At 61.4% G+C, this 12,033-nt stretch overlaps 2 protein-coding genes across 2 annotated transcripts; both read right to left on the bottom strand.

Annotated features, from left to right (window-relative positions):
- Positions 1 to 1,750: 1,750 nt before the first annotated feature.
- Positions 1,751 to 3,909, bottom strand: PRR22 (proline rich 22). The gene is given in 5 exon segments (XM_081233828.1): positions 1,751 to 1,928; positions 1,931 to 2,806; positions 3,244 to 3,306; positions 3,399 to 3,646; positions 3,648 to 3,909. Coding segments are annotated over 5 exon segments (1,461 nt in total). The 5' UTR covers positions 3,761 to 3,909; the 3' UTR covers positions 1,751 to 1,767.
- Positions 3,910 to 4,066: 157 nt separating this feature from the next.
- On the bottom strand, positions 4,067 to 9,431 carry DUS3L (dihydrouridine synthase 3 like). Its single transcript, XM_081233826.1, has 13 exons — positions 9,244 to 9,431; positions 7,925 to 8,213; positions 7,156 to 7,668; positions 6,740 to 6,781; positions 6,432 to 6,584; positions 6,098 to 6,214; positions 5,853 to 5,918; positions 5,662 to 5,772; positions 5,325 to 5,421; positions 5,092 to 5,167; positions 4,554 to 4,742; positions 4,344 to 4,472; positions 4,067 to 4,224 (listed from the first exon to the last, which is right to left on the bottom strand). The coding sequence occupies exons 1-13, from the start codon at positions 9,339 to 9,341 to the stop codon at positions 4,152 to 4,154; spliced, it is 1,953 nt and encodes a 650-aa protein (XP_081089952.1). The 5' UTR covers positions 9,342 to 9,431; the 3' UTR covers positions 4,067 to 4,151.
- Positions 9,432 to 12,033: the final 2,602 nt, after the last annotated feature.

Here is a 12,033-nt window from a genome sequence, read left to right as displayed (position 1 = left end):
GTTAAAAACCTCCACTCCCATGGGCTTCCCTGGTGGCGCAGTGGTTGAGAGTCCGCCTGCCGATGCAGGGGACACGGGTTTGTGCCCCGGTCTGGGAAGATCCCACATGCCGCGGAGCGGCTGGGCCCGTGAGCCATGGCCGCTGAGCCTGCGCGTCCGGAGCCTGTGCTCCGCAACGGGAGAGGCCACAACAGTGAGAGGCCCGCGTACCGCAAAAAAAAAAAAAAAAACCTCCACTCCCACACCCACTGCAGTGGGCAGTCACCTCACCCCCACCTCCGGGGGCTGCCTGGTCCACCTTCCACGCCTCTCTGGAGGGGACGGGTTAGGCTGTCAGGTGATACTCGTTTCACAACCCTTGGCCCGCATTAATCTTAAAGAAAACCAAGCCCATCCTGTCACATCCGCCTCATTTGCCAGGGCCTTCCCTTCTTGGGGGCACTTCATATTTGTCTCAAAAATACCCCTAACATGGCTGCAGGCACAGCAGGCTGAGAGGGAAGCGGGGAAAGGGAGCTCCTGGCTCCTCCAGGCCCGCATCCTGTTCACCACACAGACAGGCGGTGATCCCGGTACAGCCCAGACTGGCTGGCCACCTCTGTCTCCCTGAGCCCTGGAACCCGTAGGCTCAAGGCATGGTGCCAGCAGCCAAGACCCCCTGCCCACACGCAGCCACCTCCTGGATCCTAGTCAAGCGCCCTGGGTTCCCCAGCAGAGACCAGCAGGGAAGGTCCCCGAGACCCAGCCCAGGGCCTGGGGCAGGAGGGCCCTTCCTCTGGCAGGGGAGGGGAGCTCCATCTCTCCTTACCTCCTTAGGTGTCACTGGGAAACCGACTCACCCCCTTCACAGTCGCCTGGAGTATTTCAGGGGAGGGTGTGGCCGGCGGCTGCCCCGGGCTCTCCAGAAGCAAAAGGCAGATGAGAGCCTGGCCCGGGGTACAGGGGGGAGGGAGCTCCGTGGACTGGAGAGGGAAGGAGCTGAGGCAGGAGGGAACAGGTGTGAGCACTGAAGCTCCCAAACCACCGCAAGCCCACCCCGTGCCTGCCCCCTGGGAAGCAGAACCCAGGTGTGGCTGGGCCCCAGGCAGAGATGCAGGGGCTTGGCTGGATGCCCATCCTGGGACAGGCACACCCACCCTGGCCTCTGGCCCCCAGCTGGGCTGCAGGTGCACTCTGCATGCCCGTCTGGGTCACCTGTGTGCCAGGTGGACACCGTCTCCCACATGCCTGCCCTGCCCCCACTCTCAGACCTCCACCCAGCACTTGCCTCTGCACCCCAGGCCCCCCAGCTCTCCGCGTGAACATGAGCGGGGGCGTTCCCATTCACCATCGGGGACACCGGCCCCTCCACCTGGGCCGAGGCCGAGCCCAGCCCGCAGGCCTCTCCCCAGGCCCCACCCCGCTTGCTGCTGTGTCTCCAGGCAAGTTCCTGCCCATCTCTGGGCAGACCTGACTTTCCCCATCAAACATGGAGGTGAAATCCTTGCAGTGCACGAGTCCGGGCAGTGTCTCCCCACCTCCCAGCAGCCCCCCAATCCCTGCCGGGTGACTTGGATTTTCTGGGGCTAGGAGACGAGGGATTGTCCCGAACCCCAAGTCTAGGGCTCCCCGACTCTACTCTGGAAGCCCGGCACCCGGAAGGCGCCGGGGTCCCGAGGGGCCTCACCACATGGCCCTGGGCCCGCTGGACGACAGGGAGGGCGAGGGGACAGCCCACGGCTCCTGAACGCCACTGACCGGACACTGCGCAAACAGCTCAAATTCGCTTTAATGGGGGGTGGCTCCCAGGTCCTGCCTGGGCCCCAAGGGGTTGGCGCTGGTGGGCACCGCAGCCTGCTTGCCCTTGCTGCCCTGCCTCCCCTTCCTGGCAGTTGGGTTGCCGGCCTTCCTCTTGCCCGAGGGCTTGGCGGTGGGGGGCCCCCCGGGCGGGGCGGCGGCTCCTCGTCCAGCACCTTGAAGTTGTAGAAGTAGTCCATGTCGGACACGGTATCTAGGACCTCGGGCACGCTGTAGTCCGAGGACTGCAGCTCGTCGGGCAGGTGCAGCGAGCGGATGTTGCTGGACGAGTCCCTGCCGCCCCCGCTGTCGGGCAGGGTGGGCCCAGGGGGCTTGCACGGGGCCCCAGCGGGCTCGGCGCCACCCGGCAGGCAGTCAAAGAGCTTCATCGTGTCCTCGAGCATCACCTTCTTGGGCGTCCTGAAGGCCCTGGCCACCTCAGGGGTCCTGGCCTCGCCTGCCCCCAGCGGGACCGCGTTGGGTTTGGTGGTGCCCGGTGGGTACAGCGGGCCGGGCCCGGCGCCAGGGGGCGGTTCCTTGAAGGCGAAGGTCAAGGGCTCACCGGGCCCATTCAGCCAGGTCAGGCGGCCCTTGAGAGGGCCATAGGCGCCAGGGAGCAGCGTGGCCTCGGCGGGCAGCGTGGTGAGCAGCAGGGGCAGCTTGCTCTCCTTGGGGGGCAGCGGGGGCGCCAGGCCTTGCTTGATCAAGGCGGGGGGCAGCTCCGCGAAGGCGGGGGGCCCTCTGTCCCCTACGAAGCCCAGGGCCTCGGCCCCGGCTCCCTTGGACTGGAAGCAGGGCATGCGGTACCAGGGCCCCGCGGGGGGCGGCTGGTAGTGGCGGAACAGTGGGGGCAGCGGGGGCGGCACCGGGGCCCTGAGGCAGTGCTGTGCCTCGGGGAAGTAGGTGCCTGGCGAGGCGGGGCCCCCAGCCGCCAGCTTGTACAGGGACGACTGGCCAAAGTCGGTGGTGGCCCACTCGATTCGGTAGACGCGGGGGTCAAAGAAGCAGCCGCAGGGCGCCATCTGGAAACCTGTGGCCAGGGAGGGCGGCCCTGAGAGAGGCAGTTCTGGGACCCGCCGGGGTGGACGGGGTCCAAACTGTGGGGCACGTCTTGGGCATGGAGAACACGGACCAATTTTGGGGTCCATTTGGGGAACAGGGACATAGGCTTTGCCTTTGGGGCCCTCTCTAGAGGTCAGGGGCCCCAGGACTTGCTTTGGGGGCCCATCTGGGGGGCTGGGGACACCGGCCTGCCTTTGGGAGACCTGTTTGGGGAACAAGAAACATAGGCTTTACCTTCAGGGCCTCATCTAGGGGATGAGGGACACAGACCTTGGTCCAGGGGTCTCTTTGGGGGACAGGGATTCGGGCCTTGCCTTCGGAGGAGGGAGCCATCTAGGGTCAAGGGTGGGAGCAAGATGCCCCTGCCCACTTCCCGGTCATCAAAGGTTGGTGGTAGGCCGTTACCTGCTGGAGGAGCTGGAAACACCTCTTTCTCCAGGTTTGGGGGGTGATAGATGTTGGAGGAACCTGTGGACAAAAACAGGAAGCTAGGTGGGGTCCTGAGGCTGGCGGGCAGAGCCCTGGTCCCTGCCCCGATGGGTTCCCCCCCAGCCTCGTACCCGCAGTGGGAAGAGGCTCTGTGCAGGCGGAAGCAGGCCGGCTGCCGGGCCCTTTGGTGGCGTCCAGGCTCCAGGGACTGAAGCCTTCTTGGGGAGCGGCGGGTGCGTAGAAGGGTTTGGGGTGCTGCATGGGGAGGCGGGGGCCTGGCCAGGCAGGCCAGGAGGGCACCAGGTGGGAGCACAGGCAGCCCACCCAGAGAGGAAGCTCACTGTCCTGTGTAGTTCTGTTTCTACGGTTACTCCAGGCACAGGCTGTGGCCCACCCACTGGTCAGGGTTCCGAGTAAGGGGCGGGGGAGGGGCGGGGCAGGCAGGGGCAGATGGGAAACCAAGGCAGCCAGAGATGGGCGTCACAGAGAGCATGGTGGACACTGGGCCCGGTCTGCCGCCTTCCGCCTCTCACCTCTGCCAGCAATGCCTGCCTGACAGCTCCAAGGCCCCTTCCTTCAGGGAGCCCGCCCTGATCCACACCCACACAGGCCAAGGCCCCATCTCATGAGCTATGGTGGCTTGTTTGTGGTCAAGGCCTTTGGGCACCAGCAGTGGCCAGTATGGGGCTGGTGAATGAGTGAGGAAGGAGGGAGCTGCGGGGATGGGGATGGTGGGGGAAAGCTGGGGTGGGGTGGTGGGTGGAGCAGCATGAGACAGCCTCAGGGTCACAAAAGGGCCTGGGTTTTAAAGGAACAAAATTTATTGCCTTCTCATTTATCGGGGAGCCCGCTGGGTGCTCAGACACCCCCGCCTGCCCCTGCAGCTACTTGTAGGCGTTGGCCTTGTGCTTGGGCAGGAAGACGAAATTGGGCGGCACCGGTCCCAGCAGCATCTCGCTGTGAGGAGGGCGGGAGCAGGGTCAGGCCTGGGGCGGGGTGGCCCCCGGCCCAGCTGGCCCCACACCCGCTGGCTCCCTGGTGCACTATCTCCCAGGGCATCGGCGGTTCCCGGGCACCTGATGCGGATCCAGTCGGCCGCCTTCTGGCTGGCCATGAGCGTCTCCAGGTAGTCGCGGCCCAGGTAGTAGGGCGGCCGCTCGTTGATCCTCTGCGGGAGCCGCTCCAGCAGGCCCACGGGCACGTACCTACAGACGGTGGGGGGGGCGGTGGGGACGGGGTTGGGCCAGGCCTCCCCAAGACACCCCGCCCCGCCACCCCGATCCCACCTGCACAGGAAGGAGAGCCACTCAAGGAGGAAGCGGCGTGTCTTCTCCACGCCCTGCGTGTCCGAGCCCCAGTGCTCCAGGCCGTAGTGTGCGAAGTCCCGCAGGATGTCCAGGCGCTCAGACGACGAGATGTCCCAATGCCGCTGCTCCTTGATCTCCGTGAACAGCCACGGCTTGAGCAGGGCGCCGCTGCAGGCGGGCGGTGGTCAGCAGGCCGGTGGCGGAACCCCAGCCCCCAAACCCATGGTCCCCAACCTCCCGGCCATGCTCACACAACCTGCAAAGCCCAAGAGTTCCAAGCCACAACCCTGAGCCCACAGCTACAGAAAGTTCCAGTACCCTTCACCCCGGCCCCATAAGCAGCCACCTCTGACATCTCCCTGCCTGGGGAATAACAGAGCAGGGGGAGGGCAGGCGGGCTGGGGGCACCGGCGTTGGGCACAAACTCAGACGTGCCCTCACCTTCCCCGAGCTGCAGGCTGGGCGCTCAGGGGCAGCCCTGGCTGGTTCTTTGTATCCCCGCCCCGGGCACACTTACCGGGCGATCATGATCCCAGCGACGCCAGTCTGCATGGCGCGGTTGGCGTCCTCGTATGACAAGATGTCCCCGTTTCCTGGGGACAGAGACTGGGGCCTCAGGGAGCTGTGTGCAGGGGGGATGCCGGGGCTTCGGGAGGTCTCGTCAGCCCAGCAGCATTCCCCATCGGGGCACGAGGGGGCCCTGGTGAGGGGTGGGCCCCGGTGCGTGGCCTCTGGTGGCAGGGGACCCACCGAAAAGGGGCATGGGGCTGGCTGCTGTCACGCACTGCTCGATGTAGTGCCAGTCGGCCAGCTTGGTGTAGCGCTGCTCCCGCGAGCGGCCGTGGAGCTGGAGGAGAGGCAGCCAGGTAGGGAGGGAGGGGGGAGCAGGGGGCGGAGAATCAGACAGAGACAGAGAGAGAGAAAGACCCAGAGAGCCCGGGAGAGACAGACTGAGAGAGAGAGACAGACAGGCGGAGACAGAGATGGAGGGAGAGCCAAAGACCAGGAGGGAGGAGCAGGAAGGGAGGAATGGTTAGAAAGGGATGCGCCTCGGGGGTCCCAACACCCGCTTCGCCCCGAGACCCACCGTGACCAGCGCGGCTCCCCAGTCCCGCAGCTCAGGCAGCAGCCGGTGGGCCAGATTCGTGCGCTCGTGGACACCCGTTCGGAGCTTCACGGTCAGCGGCACGTCCAGCACCTGTGGGCGCGGGTGTGGTTGGTGGGGCCTGGGGTCAGGCCGCAGGGGACGGTCGCGGGGGAGGGTGTCTCGGGCTGTACCTGGTTCATGCCGCGGACGATCTGCTGGAACTTGGTTGAGCGGTTCATGAGGGCGCAGCCCCCGCCCTGGGAGAGATGGGCGGCTTGGGCTTAGGAACGTGTGACCCTAGCTGGGCCCGACACCCCCTGCTGTCCTCGCTGTACAGATGGGGAAAGCGAGGCCCACAGGCCCCCGCAGGTTCCCCAGGGACTCCGCCCACCCACATTCTGCCCTTCGTGGGGCGCCAGGGTTGAGCGGCTTGTACCTTTTTGTACACGAGGTCGATGGGGCAGCCGACGTTGATGTCCACGAAATCCACCTCGATGGTGCGGTTCAGCAGCTCGGCACACTTGGTCATGGTGTCGGGGAAGGAGCCCTCAAGCTGTGTCGGGTGGCCGGGCAGGGCGTGAGGGGCCTTCCCTGCCTGGCCCTGTGCCAAGGCCAGCAGCTACTTGACGTGCGTCAGGCTGGCACCTGGCCTGTGGCTGAGGCAGGGGGTCTGGGAGGTGAGCCAGGAGAGCCTGGACCTGAACCTGGCTCTGAAACATGGCAGCTGAGAGCCCCTCCTCCCTCCCTCCCTCCCTCGGGGCCGCACCGACCTGGACGCCGAAGACATCCTCGCAGGGGTGGCGTTTGAGCAGGGCCCACTCAGACGTCTGGCCCTGCAGCAGGTTGATGCATACAGCCATCTCCCCGCACGTCACATCTGCCCCAAAGCGCTTACAGACCCGCCGGAAGGGCAGGTTCCCACACTGGCGACAGCAGGGGACAGATTCACATGTGAGAGCACGGCAGGCAGGGACCCCAGACACCCGCCCAGGCCCCAAGCCCCCAGGGCGGGGAGGCAGTGGGTACTGCTGGGATGACCATGCTGCCAGCTCCCGGCCCACCTCACTGTGGGTCCTACCGTGGTGAGGGGGGCAAGGTACAGTTTGCCACTGATGTCCAGCTGGTGGGAAAGAAAATGCACAATGAACCTCCACCCTCCAACCTGGCTTTCAAGGCCTCTCAAGCCTCAAGCCTCCCCAGTCTTTGCCCCACACGCTTTGTCCTGCCCCAATCAGCCTGGCTCCCTTTCACCGCCGTGCCTCTGCACAGGCCAACCAACCCCTCCACCAGGAATGTTCTTTTCTCCATGTTCTCCTCCACTAGAGACTTCTACTCAACCGTCAAAACCCCAGTCCCAATGCCTTCTCCTCCAGGAAGCCTTTCCCAGTGCCCCCCTCTGCCATAGCCCAGACCCTCCAGAGCTGGGAGTGAGTGTCCAGCTCTATTTGCCCCCAACATTGCTAGTGTCCTCTGCAGGAAGCCCATGACACGTACCCGCTTCTTCTCACAGGGCTGCAACCTGACTACATCCTCATCTGTCAGGGGCCCGCAGGTCTTTAAAGGGCCCCTGGGAGGGGTAACGGTGCCCGGCCCCTGGGGGGCCTGCTGGGCATCACAGTTGTCCTGCCCTGGGGCACCCTCAGCCTCCATGACCTCGGGGACAGTGGCTTCAGGAGTGGGGCCTGGCAGCTGGCCCTTGCTCAGCTGGCGCAGGGCCTGCTCTGCACGCTTGAAGTGGATCTTGCGCTTTCGCAGTTGCTGCTGCAGGACCTTGTCCAGGCCATTGCGGATGGGCGGGGCCTGGACCAACCCCTCCTTCACCAGATTCTGGCCCTCGGGCCCCAGATGGGCCCCGGCAAAGCGGCAGGTCACACCATAGGGGCACCTGCCGAAGGTCTCAAAGAGCACACAGTGGGGGCCCAGGTCAGCTGGCTTGGTCTCCAGGTAGCGGCCCACATCGTGCAGGAAGCGGCAGCGGTCACCATAGAAACACTTAGCGGCGGATTCCTGCAGGGAAAAAGGGAGGCAATGAGGGAGGACGGGGAGATGCTGAGGCAGCCCGGCAGCCTGGGCTTGAACCTCAGCTCTCTCCCCTCCTAACTGTGTGTCCTCAGACAAGTCAGTAACCTCACCAAACCAGTTTCTTCACCTGGAAGAAGGGAACAATAACGATACTTACATCATAACGTCATGAAGGTTGAATGGGGGGCAGAGAGGCTCACACTTAAGGCCTCTGGGACTTTCTGGGGACAATGACACTCACCTGGACCAGGGAGGGGCACAGCCTATTCTTGTCATGGTGGGTGGGCTTCACATGGGGCCGGCATTTGTTCTGACCCCGGGCCCTCTTCTGAGCCTGTGGCTGCTCCTCAAGCTCAACAGCCTCCTCTGTCTGCCTGTCCTCTGTCTGCCCATCCTCCAGCCGGATCCGCTTGGCCTCAGGCTCAGCCAGGTCATTGCCAGCAGGGTCTCCAGCCTTGGTTTCCTGGCTGGGCTTCTCCTGCCCTTTGGCTTCCAGGAATTCGTGGAAGTGCTCCTTGGTGGTTAGGTATCTGCCAGCAGAGGGGCAGGGGAAAGCAGGGCTTGTGGAAGAAGTCCCTCCCCTGAGCTCAGATTCAATGAACGCTGGGGAAAGGGACTGAGAACACTTGTCCCTGATTACACGCTTCTACTGATGGGGTGCTCACTACTTAGAACTAGCCAGCCTAGGAGCACCTCAAGGCCACAGGGAGGACCTATTTTGCTTATTTTCCTTATTATTATTTTTTGGCTGCGTCGGGTCTTAGTTGCTGCACGCGCGGTCTTCATTGTGGAGCGCAGGCTTCTCTCTAGTTGTGGCGTGCGGCTTTTCTCTCTCTCTAGTTGTGTCACACGGACTCCAGGGCGCATGGGCTCTGCAGTTTGCAGCACACGAGCTCAGTGGTTGTGGCACGCGGGCTTAGTTGCCCCCCAGCAAGTGGGATCTTAGTTCCTCCACCAGGGATGGAGCCCGCGTCCCCTACATCGGAAGGCGGATTCTTTACCACTGGACCACCAGGGAAATCCCAGGGAGGACGTATTTTGTTCCTGGGTCCCCAGTGCTCAGACTGAGGAAGTACAGGTGTGAGGTGTGAACGTCCCCAGCTATGTTAGGCTAAAGGAAACTACATGTTCCCGCATGCCTTGCAACGGGTCCAGAACCGCCACATTTCCTAGCATGCCCTTCAGCCCTACAAGCCCCAGCATGCCCCCCCGCACTCACTTCAGACACAATTCCCTGCCTGTAACCGCGGCTGGCCTGAAGTGCACTTGCGCTGTTCCCGCCATATGCTGGGACTACACTCCCCAGCATGCACTGCGGCCTCCGCCTCAAACCCCCGCCCACCTCAGCATGGACCGCGGTGTCTTTCGCACATGTGACAGTCGCCAACGTGCGTGACCCCGGGAGCTCGCTGGCCCTGCGAGCGGAGGAAGGGCCCAAACAGAAGAGCCTGCGAGCTTCCCGCGCTGGGCCGCTGCCCCAGCTCCCGGCATGCGCCGCTCTGGCCGCGCTACGGGTGCCGGGAAGGCTCCGTGAGCTGCTCCCCCGACCCAGCGACTCACTGAAGTTTAATGGACGCTACTCCCCGTTCCGGCTCGATGGCTCCTGGGCCGCCACCACCACCACTCTCTGCTGGGGCTTCCACCGCTCCCTCCGCCATTGGCCCCCTTCACGCCCGCTTTGGAGTGTTGCGGCGAGGCCTTCCGGGTCGCGCGTGTGTCTTCCCCGGTCTACTGGTGAAATGCGCATGCGTGGGTCGCTCCAAGTGACGCCATTGTATGCGCGTCGACGCAGTTGGGCGGAGCCTAACAGTGGGTGGGGCCTCGGGTCCCCTAAATACCTCTGAGCCTTTTGCGGGAACCGGAAATGTTCAGTAATCCACTTGGGGCTCTGAAACTGGTTTCCCGCCGGCCACAATCGGCCCACAGGAGTGTTTTAATTTCCTGATGGGGTTTTTAATTGTTTAAATACTGCTACTTGTATTTAGGGCGTTCATTCAACAAATAACTCATCGAATGCCTGTGTGCTAGATGCTGTCCTAGATGCCAAGGATACAGTAGTGAATAAAACAGACCAAAAACTCCTTGCCTTTCAAAGCTGAGATAGGAGTGGTGAAGACAATGAACATAATACATAAGTAAGGTATACTGTATGTCGGACAGTAATGAAGCAGGGAAGGGGAAGTGGGAAAGCCGTTTTTGGTGGTTGCAGTTCTTAATAGAATGGTCAGGGAAAGCTTCTTCACTGAGAAGGTAACATTTGAGTATTTTCGAAAGAAGTGAAGGAGAGAAATAGGGATATCGGAGGAAAAAGTGTTCCACGTTGAGGGAACAGCCAGTGCAAAGGCCCTGAGGCAGGACCGTGCCTGGTGTGTTGGAGAAACAGTGAGCGCTGTGTGATTGCTGCTGAGTGAGGGAGGAGGTGAGGGCAGGGAGGTGAAGGGAGTAGGTCTTGCAGGGCCTTGTGGGCCTTTGGGAGAACTTGGGATTTTACCCCGAGGGAAGTGGGAGGGCAAACAGCCAAGGACGGCAGAATCTAGTCCTCATTTTCCAGTCCCCACCATGCCCTGTTGCACCCTCCTAAAGCTCCCTGTTGCTGAAAGAGCCTTGAGGTAGTACAGGGACCTCAGGGCTCTGGACTCAGCCTGCCAGTTTCGAATCCCAGAACTTCCACTTACCATCTGGGAACATTGTCCTTTTATTTTTTTTTCTAAAATATTTATTTATTTATTTTTGGCTGTGCCGGGTCTTAGTTGCAGCATGAGGGATCTTCGTTGCGGCATGCAGGATCTTTTAGTTGCAGCATGCTGGATCTTTTAGTTGTGGCATGGGCTTCTTAGTTGCAGCATGCAGACTTCTTAGTTGCAGCATGTATGAGGGATCTAGTTCCCTGACCAGGGATCGAACCTGGGCCCCCTGCATTGGGAGCTTGGAGTCTGGACCACCAGGGAAGTCCCGGGACATTGTCCTTTTTAAAAATTTATTTATTTATTCATTTTAAAAATTTATTTATTTTTGGCTGCGTTGGGTCTTCTTTGCTGCACGCGGGCTTTCTCTAGTTGCGGCGAGCGGGAGCTACCCTTCATTGCGGTGCACAGGCTTCTCATTGCGGTGGCTTCTCTTGTTGCGGAGCACGGGCTCTAGGCGCATGGGCTTCAGTAGTTGTGGCACGTGGGCTCAGTAGTTGTGGCTCGAGGGCGCTAGAGCACAGGCTCAGTAGTTGTGGCACACGGGCTTAGTTGCTCCGCGGCATGTGGGATCTTCCCGGACCAGGCATCAAACCCATGTCCCCTGCATTGGCAGGCAGATTCCTAACCACTGCTCCACCAGGGAAGTCCAGAACCGTGTCCTTTAACTGCTCTGTGCCTCAGTCTCCTCATCAGAAAAATGGGGCGGATAGAAATATCTCTTTTAGGAAGTAAGGATTCAATAAATAACAATCAACAAATGTTAATGACTACTGTGGTTACTGTTACTTTATTACTATTATTTACCTTGAATTACATGAACACAGTGCAGAATGGGAATAACCAATCCCTTAGCTCCCCCCTGCATTTCACTGCTAAACTTGACAGAGCTTTCCCTGAGCAGGAAGTGAGGCAGGGACTGTGTTCCTTGAGTGACAGATGGAGAAACTGAGGCCTGAGGAGGGAAAGGATTTGCCTGAGCCCACAACAGGCTCAGCAACAGCTTTTCTGAGACCTGGGAGAAAATGGAATGGGGGCGGGGAGCAGCTTGTCTTCCATCTCTGGCCTCTGCCGCCCTCTATAGGACAATCTGGGAATAAAACAGTGGAGTCGGGGACTCTGGAAGCAACCACAGCGGTGCTTGGGAGACTCAGCCCGCCTTACCCACCTCCAGGGACGACAGCTCGCTTCTTCATGAGGTGCCCGTCCCATTGCCTCCTGAGGTTCTACCATCGTCTCCCTGACATCATCCCAGGGGCACCCAGACCACTCTGAGGAGACAACTGTTCAGGTGGGGAAACTGAGGCCCACAGAGGGCAACCTCAGGAATGAGCCTCCCCTCTCTGAGCCTCAGCTTCCAAGGAGAACCCTCCTAGGGCTCCCTGGCACTGCCCTGTGATGACCTGCCTTCTCTGTGTAAGGCAATCCCGGAACGCTTCTTGTGGGGAGGGGGAGAAAAGGAGACTGTGGACTGGCCATTAATAACTATGGTATTAATATAAGTGACACACTATTAATTGCTTGCTTTTTTTTTTTTTTGGCTGCACTGTGCGGCTTGCGGAATCTTAATTTCCCAACCAGGGATTGAACCTGAGGCCCTAGCAGTGAAAGCGCCAAGTCCTAACCACTGGACCGCCAGGGAATTCCTGTTCATTGTTATTATTTA

This window comes from Mesoplodon bidens (genome assembly GCF_964165515.1).
Source record: "Mesoplodon bidens genome assembly, chromosome: 4".
Lineage (NCBI taxonomy): Eukaryota > Metazoa > Chordata > Mammalia > Artiodactyla > Ziphiidae > Mesoplodon > Mesoplodon bidens.
The sequence above is the reverse complement of the archived record's forward strand: the minus strand, read 5'-3'. Positions and strand labels throughout refer to the sequence as shown.